The sequence below is a fragment of the Panthera tigris genome, chromosome F2 (assembly GCF_018350195.1).
Source record: "Panthera tigris isolate Pti1 chromosome F2, P.tigris_Pti1_mat1.1, whole genome shotgun sequence".
Classification (NCBI taxonomy): Eukaryota; Metazoa; Chordata; class Mammalia; order Carnivora; family Felidae; genus Panthera; species Panthera tigris.
In genome coordinates, this window is record NC_056676.1 from 4,481,666 (window position 1) to 4,502,935 (window position 21,270).

General features: G+C 42.1%; 1 protein-coding gene across 1 annotated transcript in view; it reads right to left on the reverse strand.

Moving 5' to 3' along the window:
- Positions 1-21,270, reverse strand: part of PXDNL (peroxidasin like) — a 412,750-nt gene that overhangs the window by 20,089 nt on the left and 371,391 nt on the right. Inside the window, exons 18-20 of the mRNA XM_042972968.1 lie at positions 18,693-18,827; positions 15,685-15,893; positions 781-883 (exon numbers count right to left, since the gene is read on the reverse strand). Coding sequence (XP_042828902.1) covers positions 781-883; positions 15,685-15,893; positions 18,693-18,827 — 447 coding nt within the window. The remainder of the gene's footprint in view (positions 1-780; positions 884-15,684; positions 15,894-18,692; positions 18,828-21,270) is intronic.

The window sequence follows — 21,270 nt, forward strand, 5'->3', positions numbered from 1 at the left end:
CAATGATGTACTTTGAATTTGGCTGAATTAGAATACTTAGGAGGCTGCTATGAAGGACAAAGTTATTAGTGTGTGGTCACAACGTACCCCTCCCAGGGGGCTGTGAATTACAAAGGTTCTGTTTGTTTGTTGTTTTGGGTAATTTAATTACACAAGCATCTACTGATACTTACTCAGTGAAAAGGAGCTACTTGAATATATCGTGTTTCCGTGTTCAGAAGCTTCTGAGACAATGTGAGGAGAAACGTTGCAAAGAAGTAACCATAGACGAAGCTCGTATGTAAGTGTCACAAGACAAGTCCTAACAAATTTCAAAGTAACAAGATAGACATTTCCTGATTTCCCAAGAGTTCAAAAATATCCCATCTTGGTCACAAATTAAACCTTCCTTGCAACCGACTGTACATGAACTAAACTCAACTTAACTTGATAAACATTATTGCTTTTCCTACAAACAATATGCTGAGTTTCCTATTTTCAAAAAGAATTTAAAACACAGCAATATCCATAATGCGATTTAAGGAATCGAAAAGAACACTCACGATGTGCAATGTTCTGTACTTTGTTGAGAAGCATTTACTGCCAAGCCTGCCCTGGATATGATGTTCACAGCGAAAAGGGACCCATATTTATCACAAAATTTATTTATTTGTCCATCTTCGTGTAAGTTATCCTGCATGTAAATGAGTCGACTGTGGTTCCTATAAAACCCCTCAAACTGTACATTTGAAGCAAATCTCTAGTAAACAGCCTAAAGAAATTAAATACTTCTGTACATACCCACGCAAGTCCTTATCTTGCTCGTCAGGATAGCTGTATTGAGCAGAGCGTTTCTTTCGAGACTCTTGTGCGAATGCTCTCAACTGTCCTCTGCTCCTACAGCCTGTGGGGGAAAAGCATCCACATGAGCGTCGTGTGACATTGGCATCACCGTCCTGATTAGCACTTGAGCTGAGGAGGGGGGTGCAAGGCCCTTCAGTCAGTGCAGTGTGGCCGAGGACACGGCTCACCGGAGGACTTGACAATGAGGAAAGGAACAAAACTGCGGTAGACAGACTGCTTGAAATTCCGAGCCCTTCAAGTTACTTTATCTACCCTGCCTACCAAGTCAAGACGAGTTTTTTTTAACATTTATTTATTTTTGAGACAAAGAGAGACACAGCATGAACGGGGGAGGGTCAGAGAGAGAGGGAGACACAGAATCCGAAACAGGCTCCAGGCTCTGAACCGTCAGCCCAGAGCCCGATGCGGGGCTCGAACTCACGGACCGGGAGATCATGACCTGAGCCGAAGTCGGACGCTGAACCGACCGAGCCACCCAGGCACCCCAAGACGAGCTTTTTTTAAATGATCTTGACTGCACAACAATGTGCACTGAGTTAACACGACTGGGCTGTGCGCATAAAATGGTTAGTGAGCACGGGAGATTTCACGTTCTGTGTAGAAGTAATGGTGTTTTTCGCCACAATTAAAAAAATATGGGAGAACGGTATGAAAATTGTTATGTAAATATGAAACGACAACAAAAAATGCCCTTTAAATTTCATCTGAAAATAGCTGGATTGGAAAACTAGGTATATTGAGAAGAAGAAAAAACAACGATAGAAGAACCTACTTTTCCAGAAAGCAAAACTACTAAAGCTCAAAATAAATAAATAAACAAACAAACAAACAAACAAATCAAGGAATTTTTAATACTGGCCCCCCACCCGTGTTTCACCAGAGAAGGAGCACTGAGAGTTTCTATCAGTGGAGGATTGGGTGGGCAACCCACTAGGGCTGCAGTGACCATGCAGGTCTTTTAATGTGGCAGCTGTTTGAGTCCTGACATCCTTTTTTTAAAAAATTCACTTTGGTATTATCCCTAGTTATATAGAGCTGAAGAAGCAAAGCATCCTTGATTGCTGAATATTTGGCTCTTGTGCAAACAACATCTGAATTTAAACAGTATGTTAATTTGGTAGATGCTTTGGTTTTACACCTCTGCTTATATATCTGATATAAATATGTATATACACTTGTTCGAACTCTGTTCTTAGGCTTGACATCAATTATTTATTTGAAACTTTGTCATAACGTGTGGTGGATATTTTTATCCCTATTGTGAACTTGAGGAACCTAAGGCACAGAGAAGTTACACTATCTTCTCTGAGGTACTCCAGCTTTTACAGAAGGGGCAGGATTTGAATCCAGACATTTGGACTCAAAGGTCCAACGTTTTTTTTAAAAATAAAATTGTTTTAATGTTTATTTTTGAGAGAGAGAGAGAGAGTTTGAGTGGCGAAAGGGCAGGGAGAGAGGGAGACACAGAATCTGAAGGAGGCTCTGAGCTATCAGTACAGAGCCCGATGCAGAGCTCAACCCCACGAACCGCGAGATCACGACCTGAGCCCAAGTCAGAAGCTTAACCAACTGCGCCTCCCAGGCGCCCCTCAAAAGTCCAAACTCTTAACTGCTACACTATACCAAAGAATGAGAAATATACAAATAACAAGATTAAAACTCTTAGATATGTTTGTGCAACTTCAAAATAATGGTACCATTCTTTGTTAACGAAATGAACGGATAGATGAATGAATGAATGAATGAATGAATAGGGCTAGTTAATGACTTGAATTCAAATCGGCTCAAAAGTATTGTCAAATTTCTGGTCTACATATGACTTGGGGGTGGGGCACAAATAAACACAGCAGCTCCTGCTTCAGGAATAGCATCAGGAAGTGTGGATGAAGACAAAGCAACATGGCTCATTTCCAAGAAGCCTCAGGCAATGTGTGCGTGCGCCAGTATGTGGAACTTCCCATCCGCCACAGCCTTCGCTGTCCTCCCCAACCCATCCCTTAGCCTCTGTCCTATGAATCAAGGCCTAGATCTTTACTGAACCAAAAGAAATCCTTCCCTGTGTGCACATCTCCTCTCTCTTCATTTCTCTCAACGGCGCCATTGGTGGCTCACCACCCAGCGCCAACTTTATTTGATCTCACCCGAGTAACAAACACCACAGGTATCGTGTCACCATCTCTAAGAAGCCTTTCTTGAACTGCTAAGACCAGGTGAGATGGAAATTCATCACCTTCTCTTAACGCTCTGCGCACACCTATCTACCACTCGCCGTTGGCTCAGAAGATATCAGAGAGGAGGGCGGCCAGTTTATCCTTAACACGTAGTACATCACCTGCACATGATACATACTCAATAAATATTTGAATGAACGAATGAATGAAATCGAAGAGGACGAACCATTATTTTTAAATATCCAGTTTCTTGTCATTTTCTGTGTTTAAGAGTTTGATTGCAAGAATCAAACTGTCTGGCTTTGTACCACGTCTTCCACATTTCAATCATATTAGTTTGGATAAGCAATTTGAACTTGCTGACTCCGCTCTCATCAGTACAGAGCTCGGTAACACAATTTGTCCCATGGACTTGGTGAGAGGATTAAATGAGCTAAGAGGAGCAAAGCACTCGGCAAGAATGCCAGGCACAGAGGAAGCTCAAACATGGCCCTTATTTCTGGAATAAATTTTAGAGAATAAGATAAGTGAGTTATTTAGTTCATAAACAACTTTTGCATAATGTCAGAGTTATAAATGTTTTTGTTCATAAGCATACAACTGGCATTCAAAAAATGTCCTTGAATGAATTAAAACTTAATGTGTTTGTAGGCAGATTTTTTTTTCAAGGCAATTCCAAGTGAGTTTAAAAAACAATCCCCCCCGCTCCCCGAATCATTGGTAAAAACACTTCAGGATTTTTTTTCTTTGTAGTGAAAAACAGCACAGAACAATTTGCTGAATTTGTACAAAAGCAACAATTTGCTATTTAAATGCACCATCAAATTAAACGAGTAGAAACATGGTGTTAGTCTGCTTGGCAGTGAGTACTGAAAAAAGGAAAGTTTATTTCAATAGGCATGTAGAATCTAATAATGTCCCTAAGAGTCATATCCGAACTTAGACCCCATCTAGTCTGGCCCAGAGGTGGACACATGGTAAGGAGACATGTCAGGACAAGGGGTATAGACACTGATGATTGATTTAATGAAGTCAGAGGATTCAGCATGATGCCTTAGGAACAGGCCTGGGTATTCTCACTCATTGGAGTGGACGGACATTCCTTGATGGGTGAACAAATAAAATTCAAGTAGGGGAAGTGAAGCCACCGTGATTCAGGCAGTCGCACGTTTCCGTGAATTGATCAAAACCCTGCAACTCTGGAATATCGGTGTCCTAATGCTGCATTACACATATTAAAAATATATCAATGATGACAGCCTTAAAAACTGGCAAAAATATGTAACACTGTTTTAAGTTATCTTCGGCATTTGTGTCTTAACATTTTAGCGCTTCTCATTTGCTGGCGAGAAGAGAAAAAGGAAAAAAAAGGTACAGACAAAAACTTAAAGAAACATAATAAAAATGACAATCAATTTTGGGGGGAGTTTGAGAACAACTCTACTCAATGCTGTGGTTTTATACTGTATTTATATAATACAACAGCCAACTTTAATTCCTAGCTCCTGGTTCCTATGAAGGAACCAAGTATATGAACATTTCCTATCTTTAGATGGTGTTTCATCTGAATTAGTGAGCAATACTGAACTTTCCCAGTTGTTTTGAAGGGAGGGGTCACAGCAGAAAACCATGGATATTTCTTCATACGCTTATCAGCATTCCATTTTCTTTTCACCTTACAACTGTATCAATTGTCTACTGCAGTGTAACAAGTTACCACGCATTGGCTTCAAACAACAGAAAGGCATTTTTTCTGGATTGAAGGATGCTCCCCCTGAATTCATATGTTGAAGTCCTAACCCATAATCCCCCGTACCTCCGACTGTAACCCTATTTGGCCAAAGGGCCACTGCAGATGTAATTAGTTAAGAAGAACTCACACTGACGGAGGGTGGGTCCTAATCCCGTGTGCCTGGTGTCCTTATACAAAGGGGAAGCTTGGACACAGATACACAGGTGGAAACCCATGTGAAGATGAATGTAGAATCTGGGGTGAATCAGGAGACGCCAAGTAATGTCAATGCCAGCAACCACGGGAAGCCGGGGGACAGGCAGAGAACAGAGTCTCCTTCGCGTCCTGTAATCAGTACCTACAATTCTTCTGACCTCCAAAATGGTAACACAAGAAATGTCTGCTCTTCAAGCCACCCAGCCGGGGGTATCTCATTATGGCAGCCTTAGAAAACTAAAGTGTTCCTTATTTAAAATATTAATTTATTATTGAAGCATTAAATATTCCACCTAATTTTCATTACCTTCTTGACAAACTATCTGTTCAAATGATTTAAAAATGCCTAAGTAACAATTGTATTTAATTTTTTTTTAGTGTTTATTTATTCTTGAGAGACAGAAAGTGAACTGGGGAAGGGAAGAGAGAGGGAGACACAGAAACAGAAGCAGGCTCCAGGCTCCGAGCTGTCAGCACAGAGCCCGGCGCGGGGCTCGAACTCACGGACCGCGAGATCATGACCTGAGCCGAAGTCGGCCGCCCAACCGACTGAGCCACCCAGGTGCCCCAGATATTACCTCTTATAAATTGATCTCATCAATAATATTCAAATACAATTCCTTTAAAGTGTGCTAAATAGATGCTGAGATATTTCACACATTAGCATTTCTAACTGTGACACTTATAGATTGTTAAATAAAAGTAGACTTTGTTTCCACTAATGCTTTCTTCCTTAAATTCAACTTTTTAAAATATTGTTATTGCCACTCATGTTTCTATCTTTTCATGTGCCTGACTTACTTTACCTATGCTTTTATATTTATACATGCTAAATATTTGGCTTATGTATGTGTCTTGTAATGATGTAGAGTTAAAATTGCTTTTGGATACAGCTAAGACTTTTCTACTTTTAATAATTCTCTTAGTACACTGAAACTTCAGCTACATATGAGTCTTACTAGCTTTCTTTAATTTTTGCTTATGGTTCATCAGTGTTTCCTTTAGTTTCTACATAGTTGATCGTATTCCCCTAGTGATCTGCCAAGGATACATCCTTTGTTACTGGTAAATAACTTAATACTTCATGGGACCACACTTCACTATCAGTGTCAATACTTAAACATCACTAATAATTCTAAATATAATGAGGATTTTTTTTTAATTTTACAGTAACACTAAACGGGACTTGGTTACCAGAAAAACAAATTTTGGGGGTTAAGAGGCCTTTCCCTAACTTAAACAACTTAATGGAACCATGCTTATTTAACAACCTACTTCTGATAGAAGACTTTTTTTCCCCACTGGGATGTCACAGATTGTAAATAAATGCAGAAGGCTGTATTTGGAAGATAACTCAATATCCTCAGAACTTACGAGATGTCATTTTCCAGTGAATACCTCACGCCGCATGTAAAGTCAATAGTATCAGTAGAATTGGATTCATTAACTGTATCCCCACTGGAACACATCATATTTTGTATCTTTTCAGGGCTGTTCAGAGCAACTTAATCCCGCTCATGAGGTTTGTTCTCACCTCGAGGTCAACACGCTTTTCATAGAAAAGACTACACCAGCACAGCCAAGGAGAGGGGGGAGATGTCCCAAGGCACGCTATTAGAAACAGCAACAACTTTCAAAGACAATCCTGAGAACGCTGTTGCAAATTAATTAGTTCATTAAAGCTTTATAGGAGTTGCTGAAATCTTACTTCTTTAGCAACACTTTGAAGGCTTTTTGTAAGTTAAGCATGAAACAGCCATAACGTCATGAAATATTATGGTAATAAAATCAGTCTCTTATGGAAGAAATTAAACTTTCATTAGTTTACAAACATAAGCACAATTTATTTGAACTAAAGTCAAGAGTAAACATAAATATATTTACATTTGTATGTAAAATATACTGTATTTAAAATTACTTGATGCTTTAAAGACAGAACTTAACGTAAACGATGCAGCTGGAAACTGCAAGACCAGATGGTTCCATAAATCCCAGGAGAAAATATACATCTGTTGGCTCTTTGTGAAATTGTTTTATTTCAAAGAAGTTTTATTTAGTCAAGTGGCATGGTGTCTTAATACATCACCTGCATTAGATGTTATTTTTAATTTCTAAAATGAGTGGGGAATAAATCATTTTCTGTTTGATACTTAAGGAAATGTTTTATGCTCTATGTAAAATCCATTTTATCAGTACAGTGAGATTTATTTGATTTATGGCACAAACAAATGTGCCAATTATACAGTCTGCTGAAATACGTAGGCTGGCAATAAGGACTTGTGAATATTGCTATTTGCATCTGTGAGGTCTACAATATTATGCAAAGGCTCTTGATCTATTGATTAAATGATACTAAAAATTAGTTTAAATTGATGGTAAAATGTCAAGAGTGTTGCATTTACAATGTTAGTACAGGATTCTAAAAAGGAAGGGCATCCAGCTAAAGAAAGGTTCCTATATTTACTACGGGTAAAAGGGACTTACAGAAAGTAGAGAGAAAACAAAACGAGCTATGACACTACAGGGTAAGAAAAGGAGAAACCAAAACAAAACCTGGACTTGAACCTGAGATCTGTGTTCTATCCCGAGCTGTGCTAATAAATAACGAGAGCAGGTTCCTCGGATGTTTGCAGTGTTTGCTTCCTCATCTCAAAATGAAGTGGTGTATATATATATATATATATATATATATATATATACTTCAAGTTTATTCATTTCTGAGAGACAGAGAGAGACAGAGCATGAGCGGGGAGGGGCAGAGAGGGAGACACAGAATTGGAAGCAGGCTCCAGGCTCCGAGCTGTCAGCACAGAGCCGGAACTCACAAGTTGTGAGATCACGACCTGAGCTGAAGTTGGATGCTTAACCAACTGAGCCACCCAGGCGTCCCATGTCTCTTGGTTTTTTCAAATCAGATGATCTCTCAGGTTATCTCTAGCTCTGAAGACCTATAACTAAGATAACTAAGGGATAAAAAGAACGTAGAAATATAATGTGAAATGTTTTATGCTTTATAAATTATGTTAAGAGTTATATTAAATTTCAATGAAAATCTAAGAAATCTTGCATTATCTTACGTGCTGGTAAAATAAGTCTGTTGACCTTTTTTTTTTTAATTTTTTTTAACGTTTATTTATTTTTGAGACAGAGAGAGACAGAGCATGAACAGGGGAGGGTCAGAGAGAGAGGGAGACACGGAATCTGAAACAGGCTCCAGGCTCTGAGCTGTCAGCACAGAGCCTGACACGGGGCCCGAACTCATGGACTGTGAGATCATGACCTGAGCTGAAGTCGGACGCTTAACCGACTGAGCCACCCAGGCGCCCCTCAACTTTCTTTTTTTTAATGTTTATTTTTTTATTTATTTTTGAGAGAGAGAGAGAGCTAGAAAGTAAGTAGGGGAGGGGCAGAGAGAGAGGGAGACAGAGAGAATCCCAAGCAGGCTCCCCACTATCAGCACAGAGCCCAGTGCAGAGCTTGAAGCCATGAACCGTGAGATCAAGACCTGAGGGGAAAACAAGAATCAGACACTTAACTGATGGAGCCACCCAAGCATCCCAAGATTTGTAACTTTCTTATTAAATTTATTCATTCTGTCGTTGGCTAATCTTGATTGCTATGATCTTTTGATAATTAGAAGTTTAGCAATTCCCTTGCAAGGTTTCAGTGATTCTCAGTCCTTCAAATCAAATCAAATCAAATCAAATCAAATCAATTAATACTTTGAATATGTGCTCCTTATAAGATAACTTCCACAGCTAAGGCTCTGTTCTGGACCTCTCTTTGTTCCTCATGTTTTTCTCCATATTTTTGGTAAGAACTTACTGTTTTCTAGCTCATACCTATGGCATCGAACTCCTACTTTCCTGCTGGCTGAAGTAAAAGTAACACCAAATCAAGCAATTTATGCATCTGATGATTGTCTCCACAAACTGGCCTGATGTTTATATACACTCTGAATCAACCTATTAAGTTGTTTTGACATAATACAGACATACGTGTCTATAGACAGGACATGTCTGAATAGCATTTTTCTCACGTACTCAGAAAAAGAGAAATCTCATGAACAGTAGGTACAATAATCTTTACGAGAATCTTCCATGATTTGAATTAGAATATTCTTTACTCCATACCAATAGTAATCATTCCAGAGTGCTAGATTTAAAGACTAACTCATAAGCATCCTAGGTTTCTGCTGTATCCCTTGTACCAAACACATGCATCTTGTTATCAGAACCAGCCTACGCCTCCAATGTTGTCTTAGTCATTCTCCCACATTCTCTGATCCTAACAGCAGCGGCTGTTCAAATTACGGGTTCCTTGAGTGACTGGTTCCTGAAGCAGATCATCCTGGTAGACGGCATCCAGTTGTCTTTAGATACTTTCAAATAAATCAGTTCACACATATTTAGCTGTAGTTTGCTCATATTGACAGAATCGGAATCAACAGAGCGGATGGGTTAAACCTATGTGTCAAATAAACTGGGCAGAGAAATAAACCCATAAGGCAGAGAAGCTGGGCAGAGAAAGAAACCCACAAGGCAAAAGGCAGAAAGTAGGCACTGACGAAATGGAACAAACAAGATGTCTAGGCAAGTTTTCCTGGTGTCCCTAAGTTTTTGGAGTTTAGCTGTGTGATTTTTGTTTTTAAACAGAGGGATGTATGGATTTATTTTGGGTCTGGAAGGAAACAGATCAGATCAGGGGTACCTGGGTGGCTCAGTCAGTTAAGCATCTTACTTCGGCTCAGGTCATGATCTCATGGTTTGTGAGTTCGAGCCCCACATCGGACTCTGTGTGGACAGCTCATAACCTGGAGCCTGCTTCCGATTCTGTGTCTCCCTCTCTCTCTGTCCTCCCTTGCTCATGCTCTGTATCTCTCTCTCTCTCTCTCTCTCAAATGTAAATAAACATTAAAAATTCAAAAATAAATTAAAAATAAAGAATTTGATAAATTATAATAGGGTTCTTAGAAAATAACTAACTTGCAAAATCAGAATATTGAAGCAACTGTAAACATGCAACATGAAGAAAATGGGGAGTTTAGGGATGTCTACTTAATGAACAGATAGATGTACTGCAGAAAAAATAATCATCTTTAACAGATAGATGTCATATCCCAAGTTTCTCCACAAGGAAACAAAATGACCAAATAGAAACCTGTGAGAAGTTTGATCTGACTACAATATTAAAAATACATCCTAATAAGTCCTCTTTAAATGAAACAGTCTCTTAAAACAGGCTTAGAGACCGTGGGATTTACATCTGCCCAGACAACGGCACAGGAGAGAGCACGAAGGACACAGTAAACAGTTAAAATGTGTTTTGCTTTTTCCTTGTGGTAACTCCTGAGTTTCTACATAAGAAGGCTTTTCATCTTCAAAGACACCAGGGTTTTGTAACTGAGTTTCAGGTCCTACCTTAGGTTCAGATCAAAACTAGCCTTCTCACAGCTTGCTTCAGTATGTTTTTAGCCCACACAAAAGTGTGCGTAAAATGATTAAACAGGAACCTCCACGACCTTCAGCAACCACATCTGCTGGTTAACGCTGTCACACAGGACAGCTCATGAACCCACGCCTCCCCCAAAGAGCTTAGACCTTGATCAGAAGGTCTTGCTCAACAAAAGGCAAGAAGAAACGTGCCTACCTTGCCCCCTGGAGGATGCCCTAGGAACTGCAGGGATTCCCGCCCGGGCACAAGGCGCTGCCTGGGACCCTGCAGGCCAATGCATGCACCAGGGCCCGCAGAGGGCCGCGCTGAGGCCCTGAGAAAGGGCAAGGCCATGTCCTCCTAAGGGGTCCCTGGCATCTGGGGAGCTGTCCAGCCTGGGAAGAGAACTAGGCAGCTCAGCTCTCGAAGGACTTGACATGGAGATTTCTGTGGTTTCCCTGATAGCTTCTGCCCCTTCTGCTGGGGATCTCCACTTCTCAGAAGGTGGAGACCATCATGGGGAGATGGGCTGCCTTCCTGGAGCCTGGGAGAGGCTGATCACCTTCTGCAAGGTTTTTTGGCCATGGAGGTAATGTCAGCAACCAGACCTGATCCCCCATGATCCAAGAGAGGAAAAGTAAGTGTCCCTTCCAGGAACCGCAGAGCCAAGGCAAGAATGGGAGACGATACACCCACGGGTCAGAAGAGACAGAGAATTAGGGTGAAGGAATTGAAGGCAGGGCAAATGATGCGGAGAAAAGCTTCCTAAAGCTTAATTAGATGATGTTGGAACTAAGAAAGTAAAGAGCAATTGAAAGGGAGGATAGTTCCTGTTGAGACTGAAATTAACGAATTTGATATCAGTGGTCATATGCAAAAAATACATCAGAACATTTAGCAAAATATAAGAGGTTGAAATAGGAAGGATAAGAAAAAAGATTTGGAGGGTAAATTGTGCAGGCCTGACGCCCAAGGATATTTCGAAAGAAAAATATATTTTATACAATATTTAAGGAATATATATATATATATATGTAGTAACTAAGGAATATGAGATTCACACTTCCCTTTGTCGAAGAAACTGCTCACTAAGTTTGAGACTGAGTTGACAAGAAAAATTACATCTAGGCAGAGCGCCTGGGTGGCTCGGTCGGTTAAGCGTCCAACTTTGGCTCGGGTCATGATCTCAAGGTTTGTGATTTCGAGCCTTGCGTGGGGCTCCGTGCTGATGGCTTTGAGCCTGGAGCCTGCTTCCCATTCTGTGTCTTCCTCTCTCTCTGCCCCTCCCCCACTCATGCTCTGTCTCTCCCCGTCTCTTAAAAATGAGTAAATGTTAAAAAAATTTTTTCTAATTTAAAAAACATATATCCTTTAACAAAGCAACTTTACTCTTTTGTATATAATCCAGCCTGGGGGAATATCAGCATTGGTATTTAAACGGCTACATAAATGTTGACATACGCAAATATGCCCATTAATGACTTAGGGATATTGATACAATGGTGTGAAACAAACCTAAATGTATGACATAATATGACAAATGACATGCACACTGAAAATGAAATGCAACTCGATACCCTGAGTTACTGCACCACTTCATAGCCTACACAAAGGCACAGCATCGCAGCTCTCTAAGTGACATTCAAGTCCCGCGTCCATCTTTTAGGTCTTATGCCTTCTACCTACAAAGAATAATAATATATAATTATCTAAACCTCAAGTGCATTTACATTATTACTGTTTTGGAATGTGTTTGTGCATTTAGGACAGGAACAGTTTCCCTATGGTTTTTTTTTTTTTTTTTTTTTTTGGTAGTTAAATTCAAATTTGCAACTTTGGATAATCAGTATTCACCAGTAAGCCACTATTTACGGGCAACAGAAGCAAAGAAATCATCTTGAAAAAAATGTCTTCTTCAAAAGAAATACATACAGTTTACTTGAGGGTGAGTTTGATAATACCTTTCCTTCTAATAAAGATAAACCACTAAGATTGCCTGGAGCGGCTGTTCAAATCCCAAACAGGGCTCTGTTTTTCTCTAGGACAACGTCGGTTAAAACAATTAAATCACTTAAGCACCCTTACTGTATTCATCTTAATCTGAGAATGAGAGAATCAGAGAAGAGTGAAGGATTCTTCAACGGGAATGAGAACACGGGTAAGACAAGTATAATGATTAGTATAAATAGTGATTTCTAGGTCCTCTCATACATCCTCTCAATACATCCACTAACGCGTTGGGCAAGTAACAACTTGAGGTCGAGCTGGGGACACAATGTGGCTGATACATTTCTGGCCCCAGTTAACGCAGACCACTACAATGTCTGGCCTCAGGAAAAGGACACAGCAACAATCTACAAAACAACTCTCAGTGATTTGAATCGTTATATCTGCCTCTAAACACTTGGATGCTGCTGTTAATTGGGAGATACGAGAAGCTTACGCCATAAATAAGGGGTCCACTTTTGAGCAGTTGCCAAATGTCTTTATTTAAAGTCTCTCATTTTAAAGAACGTCTTTTAATTAGTTTTTCTGGGGGAAAAAATATGCTTGTGGGTCAAAAACGCAAGGAGATATAAAATCTGCATCTACTTACAAGGGTCCTCACGACAAACACGTTGAGATTCCTCACGCGATGATTTATGTGTCTGCTTAGGTGATTTTGCTCCTGAAATGACTTCTCACCATTGTGGAGGGAAGAGGTGTGTTACCATGTGGCCACGCGTGGTTTTAAGAATGACAGTGCCATAAGGGCGCCTGGGTGGCTCGGGGGCTTAGGCATCTGACCAGCTCGGGTCATGATCTCGTGGTCCACGGGTTCGAGCCCGCGTCAGGCTCTTGTGCTGACAGCTCAGAGCCTGGAGCCTCCTTTGGAACCTGCGTCTCCCTCTCTCTCTGCCCCTCCCCTGCTCACCCTCTGTCTCTGTCTCTCTCAAAAATAAACAAACATTAAAAAAATGTTTTTAAATGACAGTGCCATAAAAGAAGATACATCATTTTTCTATCCAACTTCTTGATAGACATTTGCTACTGGTTAATTAATTTCCAGGTATTTTTGAGATGTTATCAGAGAAAGAGCATTCTTACTATGACTTAAGACCACAAATTAGGATCTTTTTTATGTTAAAAAAAATTTTTTTTTTTTTTGAGAGAGAGAGAGAGAGAGAAAGTGTATGAGCGCACAGGCAAGCGGTGGGGAGGGTCAGAGGGAGAGAGGGAGAATCTTAAGCAGGCTCTGCTGGTTCAGGGTTCCATCTCTTGACCCTTAGATCATGACCTAAACCAAAATCAAGAGTTGGACGCTTAACTGAGTCACCCAGGCGCCCTAGAATCTTAATAATAAGAACGCTTCACACACTCAAGATTCTCTCCTCCCCTTGTCTGTTAAATCTTTGCATTGCATTTTCCCTAACAAATGTTGCCAGCAAGAAACGCATTACAATTTAAGTAACAAGAGGAGCTCTCCTCTTGGTCCTGAGATGTATGAACTTGGTACACTGGAGCCACAGGGCCGAAGGAAAGGGAGGGTGGAAGAGGCGGGGTGCCCTCATTTGGTGCCCGCCCACAGTGTGTGCTGTGCTCTTGTCCCACGGGTGCTCCAAGGAGACGGTGCTCACAGAGAAAAGAGCTGAGGCCTTCAGGTTGGCCATATATAGGTTTAAATCCCAGCTGGGGGACCTCAGACTCTGTCTTTAGCATCCAGGAGCCTCATTTTCCTCCTTTGTGAAGTGGGGATAATGATACTCACCTTGAAAGACTCACCAAGATTATGAGGTAGGTAGGTGTTACGTATGAATCACCTAACACGGGCCTGGCGGTATGAGAATCTAGAAAAGGCACATGTGGGCATAATGGGACCACAGCTTTTGCTTCCTGGACTTGAGTCATCGCTTCCATCCAGAGCACAGCTATTTTCACCGTGGCCCACACCCTGCCATGCCATCTATTTTTTTCCTCTGTTCAGTGGGCTCAGTGCCCAGTCTGAGGACGGAGAAAAAGCAAGAGGAGTGTTACTACTTGCCATTCATCTTGTCGTGCACGTCGCCTCCCTGCATCCCATGTTTTGGAGAGCCGGGAATATTTCATTATTCCTGGCCATCATCACCAAGAACTTGAGGGGAGGAAAACTACACCTCCCCCTCACAGTCACTAAGTGACTTTTTTCTGTCCCCTAAAACCCACCATAGAGAAAAAGGAAACTGATTCGGGTGTTGCTGTGTTTTTGGTTCAACATTCATATTTTTTTTATTTTTATTTTATTTTATTTTTTTGCTTATTTTTGAGAGAGAGACAGAGTATGAGTAGAGAACGGGCAGACAGAGAGAGAGAGACACACACACAGACTCTGAAGCAGGCTCCAGGCTCTGAGCTGCCAGCGCAGAGCCCCATGAAGGGCTCGAACCCACGAACTGTGAGATCGTGTCCTGAGCTGAAGTCGTTATTAAAGGAGAAGAGAGCTGCATTTCTTAAGAGTTATTGTGATGACAAAATGCATGCTTATAAAGCACCTTAGTTACAGTTTGGCTCATAAAACGTGGTATGGTAGATGTGGCAAATTATGTTGTATCACTACACAAAGTTCTCTATCAGGACATCCCCAAATTTCCAATGAACACTGTGACATCTTAGAGAGACTAAATAGTCTAAATAGCTGAGCTGCTATGATTTTTTTTCCTCCTCTCTCTACTCAGCTGACCCCCAGGAAGTAGACGTATGCAGTACCAATGACTGGAGTTCAATGTTTGCCATAGTCATCTGAAGGGCAGTGAGAACAAGAGACCAGATGGACGACCAAGTCCCCTCCCCACCTTACTGGGCCCTCCCCATTATGACAAGCCCCTCCCCGCTCTGCCGGGCCCCTCCCCACTCAACTGGGCCCTCCCCATTATGACAAGCTCCTCCCTGCTCTGCCAGGCCCCTCCCCGTTATGGCAAGCCCCGCCCCATACTGCCAGGCCCCTCCCCCAATGACAAGCCCCGCCCCACACTGCTGGGTCCCTCCTTCTATGACAAGCCCCACCCCACTATGACAAGCCCCGCCCTGCCGGGCCCCTCCCCTTACGACAGGCCCCGCCCCACACTGCCAGGGCCCTCCCCACTCTGAGGAGGCTGGGGGAGATGCACTCTGGCCTTCCCGTGGCCCTCTCCAGCATCCTCCCGACGTCCAAAGGGAGAAGAGCCCAGGCGCGGTCTCCCGCGCGCACCCTTGTTTCAGGGGCGTAGGCCTGGACACCCGGCTACACACCGGCGCGCCTGCGCAGATCCACGCTGGCGGCCGCCGCGCACCCACCTTCGCAGCAGTCCTGCCACACGCGCAGATCCACCTGCGGTATCTCGCTGCAGCTCAGGTAGTCCTGCGGGTACTGCGCCTTCACGAACACGTCGGCCTGCACCTGCTGGATGTTGTCGCCGTTGTCGCAGAGCACGCGGCCCAGGGACGCCTGCCTCAGCTGAGTGAGCTGCGCGGGTGTGAACACTCCGGGGTTCTCATACCAGAACCTGGTGGCCAGCAGGGAGAGGCGTGCAGTGAGGCTCCCGGAAGGGCCCTGAGCTGCGGGCCCAGCGGCGACAGCGCAGCGGCAGAGCTCCAGGAGAGCAAAGATACCGAAAGGATTGTCTGCTTTCCAACCAAGCACGCTTTCAACTGCCTCCGGTGTTGATACAGTCCTTAAATCCCCTGCTTTGAACGATTGCTTTCTATTCACGTTTTACAAAACGATTCAATAAAGCTTTGCAAAGTTAAAAGATAAATAAAGAAAAGCACGTCTTCTAATCTAAAATTCCATAAGCTAGCCTTAGAAATTACCTGAACAATTTTAAGACTGACATGTTTGCCTAAAAGAGAAATAGTGCTTTTTAATCATTAATACATACTAGTTGATTATATCTATTAGATAATTAGGATAAACACACTCGATTTTCAATTAAAAAACAATACAGTTTAAAAACACTATTAAAGTGAGCCCTTGTTCATTCCTTCAGGGAATATTTGCAAGCACTTTTCTCAAGCTGGGCACCCAACAGAAGAGAGGAAGCCAAAGGCTGTTACCATTCACATGGTATATGGGCTGACTTGTGTCCCCTGGAAATTCACATTCGTTGAAATCCTAGCCCCCAGTATTTCAGAATGTGACTTTATTTGCAGACAGGGCCATTAAAGAGGCGGTTAAGTAAAAATAAGGTCATTAGGGTGTCATGGGGGGGGGGGGATTATGATTATAATCCATTATGACTAGTGTCCTTACAAGGAAAGGAAATACGGACACAGGCAGGTCCAGAAGGAAGACCTTGTCAAGACAAAGGGAGAAGTTGGCCATCTACAAGGCCACAGAGTCCTCAGTAGGGATCAACACCCCCCATCTTGATCCAGTCTCCAGAACTGCAAGACAATATATTCGTTATCTAAACCACCCAGTCTTTTGGACTTGGTTATGGTAGTCCTAGTAAACTAATACACATGGAGAAAACAGTTTATTCAAAAAAAACCACAAAGCTTTCCGAAATTTGCTTAGTTTTTGACCACATATATTCTTAAATTATTATCGATTGAACATATTAGCACAGCCATGTGCTGCAATAAATCCAGAGTGCCAAAACTAATTTGTAAACATGAAAATGAAATACTGTACTCTGAATGTTGGCCAATGTGCAATAAAGGAATTACATCTGTTACTACTTTCTTTATAATATAATTCATAAATAGAAGAGACTGGGAAGAAAAATTTTAAATAAAGAATAATTTTGGGGATGCCTGGCTATGTCAGTCAGTTGAGCTCGATTTTGGCTCAGATCATGATCTCACAGTTTCATGAGCGCTGACAGTGTAGAGTCTGCTTGAAAGTCTCCCTCTCTCTCTGTCCCTCCCCCACTGGCATTCTGCATCTTTCTCAAATTAAATAAACTTTTTTTTAAAAATTAAAAAAATAGTTTTTAGTGTAACTTTAATTAAAAACTAAGTTTTAGGGGTGCCTGGGTGGCTCAGTCGGTTAAGTGTCCGACTTCGGCTCAGGTCATGATCTCACGGTCCGTGAGTTCGAGCCCCACGTCGGGCTCTGTGCCGACAGCTCAGAGCCTGGAGCCTGCTTCGGATTCTGTGTCTCCCCCCTCTCTGACCCTCCCCCATTCATGCTCTGTCTCTCTCTGTCTCAAAAATAAATAAACACTGAAAAAAAAATTAAAAAAAAAAACTAAGTTTTAGGCAGTGTTTAACTCCTTTGTATAAATATATAATCACTGTGATAATACAGAACGTTGAACTGTCGAACAGGTTCACAAGAATCCTAGCCCTTACTCAAGACTGTACTAACGATCCAGAAGATACAGCGAGGGCCCCGGAACACAGTTGGTTCAAGTAACAGAGGAGAGCTAATAGTGTGTCCCATGCCAACTCGGCGGGGGCTGCTTAGTTTTTCAGTTTTCTTCGTTTTTATCCCTGGCTAGCCTTGCAACAAAGAGATTACACTAACTTCTGTCTCCTGCCAGCTGTCATAATTTCATAAACTCAAGTTGATCCACAGTAGATTCTTTAGCCAAACCAAGAGATTTTTAGGAAGAAGCCCCAGTTATTCTTCCACTAGTAAGTGCCCTCAGCACACAGTTCTGCGAGGAGGTCTGGTCTTGGGTCAACCGGTCTCCCACGAGGATGAAGGGATGGGACCTCAAGCCTGCTGTGAACTCCTGCACCACCACCATCATTTACACTTGCCACAATCTATGCCCCCGGGGTACTACTGTTCGATGGACTGTATGTACATATGAGGCAACAGGTTTCAGGTGATATGCTGTGCACATCATAGTCCAGTGCATTCTTTAAAATATTTTTTTAACGTTTATTCATTTTTTGAGAGACAGAGAGAGACGGAGCATGAGCAGGGAAGGGGCAGAGAGAGAGAGAGGAACACAGAATCCAAAGCAGGGTCCAGGCTCTAAGCTGTCAGCACAGAGCCTGACGCGGGGCTCGAATTCACGGACCGTGAGATCATGATCTGAGCCAAAGTCGGACGCTTAACCGACTGAGCCACCCAGGCGCCTCTGGTGCATTCTTTTAACTACTGACTTCTATGCCCTTCCTAGTCAGTCTATTTCTTCCTTCCTTACAAAGATTTACAAGAACTTATAGAAATGAATGCCATCTGGTATTATCAGTGGTCAGAAAAATTCTGTGACCAGATGCCATTTGTTATTTCTCATATTCAGTATATGTTAAACCATAGGAAGTACAGATTCATACTTATAATGCATGATTTGGGAGAAAAAGCCAATTTTGTTATCTTCGAGAAGTATAACATAATTCTTCACCTATCTCCATCTCTTAGCCGCTGAAACTGGGTAACAAACAGGCACATAAGTGTTGGTCCCACTCTCGTACCAGGGATCAGGTCTTCAACCATGAGGGCGGGCCAGAGGTCGATGTTGCCTGGAGAGCCGTACAACCTGAAACCAAGCAGACAGACATCACATGCTGGACTGGCAAAGTGACACTCACAGAATTATTTATACTAAGGACTGCAAAGCAATTTTTGCATTTTATATACACTAAAAAGAAAGGCAGAGATGATTTTTACTCTCCTTTCACAGGCAACAACGCTGAGATGACGGAAGAATTAAGGGATCACCCAGCTGGCCAGGAACAGAGCAGTGGCCCAACCAAGAGCATTTAACACCATTCATGTAAGATCTACTGCGTTCTTCTTTCTAATTATCCTGTAAGTATATGGACTATAACTCTGTGTGTGTGTGTGTGTGTGTGTGTGTGCAGATCTATATCCAACTAATTCTTCTAGAAACATGTAGCAAATACACTAGGCATTAAAAAATCTCCATGTCAGTGTATTTGATAGTTATGCTAAACAGAGTGAAAAAATAGTTTGTGGAAATAATTTAATGTATTAGATAAATTTCTTTCTTGCTAAAAAGATAATGATCCTTTGGGGCGCCTGGGTGGCTCAGTCGGTTGGGCGTCCGACTTCGGCCCAGGTCATGATCCCGCGCTTTGTGGGTTCGAGCCCCACATCGGGCTCTGTGCTGACAGCTCAGAGCCTGGAGTCTGCTTCTGATTCCGCGTCTCCCTCTCTCTCTGCCCCTCCCCCCACTCCATCTCTCTGTCTCCCAAAAATATACATTAAAAAAAATCAAAATAAAAAGATAATGATCCTTAGATTTGGGATTTGAAGTGATTTTTAAAATTTAAAAACTATCATAATGCTAATGATAATTTAAGCCAAACAGCTTTGGACACGCCATCCACTTAAAGAAAGAAAACATGACCAGTACTCATGAGACTCCATGTGAGAGCTGCTGAGACCGTCTTTCCCTGTCTCCTAAACATGGGAACAACTTGACCTGTCCTTAACACTTTATTTCATGCGTACGATTCCATGGACTCCATATACTTTAGCTTCATATGCTTTAACCTTGGCACAAATGGAAACATAATGTTCATACTTCTTTTCACACCACGGTTTATTTGGAGATTCGTCCTGTTGCTGTACCCCCCTGCAGCTAGTTCCTTTTCTCGGCCCTAGAGTGGCCCCTTGGATACTCTTCCGATTTAGTCGTCCATTCTACTGGTGATGAATATTTGTGGTTTTCAACATTTTACTATGAACATTCTCACCCATGTTTCTTCATACGGACAGAGGTCTCTCTAGACTAGAAATTTTTATGACAAAGGATACGATAGCAAATATTTTCAGCGTGTGTGCCACATTTTGCCATTAGTCAACTCTTCCCTTTTTCACCAAAGCAGCCAAAGATAGCATATAAAAAAAATGGACGCGGTTGTGTTCCAATAAACCTTTCTTTACAAAAGCAGGCGGTGGGTGAGATTTGGCCAATGGGCTGTGGTTTGCGGATCCCTGCTCTAGAACATGCCAACACTAACTCTTCAAATGCAGACACTTTTAATTTTAATAGATAATGCCAAACTGCCTAAAATATATGTACAGTTCATGGGCTCATAATAAGCATATAGAAGTTGTATGTGATACATGTCCACATGCGTATCTTCAACTTTAATAGGTAGTGCCCTTGGCACATTGAATTTCTTCAACATTTTTTTTGAGTTTAGTTCAGTGTCATTGCTGCGACCCTTCTTACTCCTTCTCCTACCTCCTCCTCCTTCCCCCTCCCCCTGATCTTCTCCTTCTCCTGCATCTTTTTTCTTACTTTCTGATGATAGCTGGGCTTTTATATCTCCAAGTACTTGTCTGAGTGTTTGAGTGCTTGTTTAATTCAGATTCAAGTGTTGCATTATAGATTCCTTCTGCTTCCATTTTTTTCCCCCCGGGAGAATTTTTCTCTGTAACGTTTTGATTTGCATTTCTGTTTTCTTGCTCCATAGCTTTATTTGAAAGAAGTCCCCCGCCCCCTCTTCGCCCAGGCATTTCATGAAGTGGATTTCCAGTTGGGCAGCATACCTTTCCGTCACGGCCATGCAGGACACATCGTTGATTGCAGTGTTGGTGGCAACAGGGGAGAGCAGACACTGGCACACTTTATTTCTCTTTCATCCCTTAGGCATTCTTCATTTCACTTCATTCTACTTCAGCTTCCTGTCGGATATGAAGGGGCACTGTCCCCTCTCTCCTTATCTCCTTCGGTCCCTAAAAATGGTTCTCTCTGGTTACTTTCGGCCCTGGGATTGGTGTAGACACCAGAGCTGTATTTGGAGCCATATTCGGTGATGTAGACTTAGCACTTACTGTCGGACTTTGTCCTTCTAGAGAGATTTCGTCTTTCCTGTAGTTCATCTATGCCGATTCCCTTTCGTTGGTCCACAGAGATTTCGGAATGCTCCATCCTTCTCTCCACACCCACACTTGCATGGAGGTGGAGCTCCAATGGAAGTTCTGTTGGAAGCTGGGGATTATTTTCA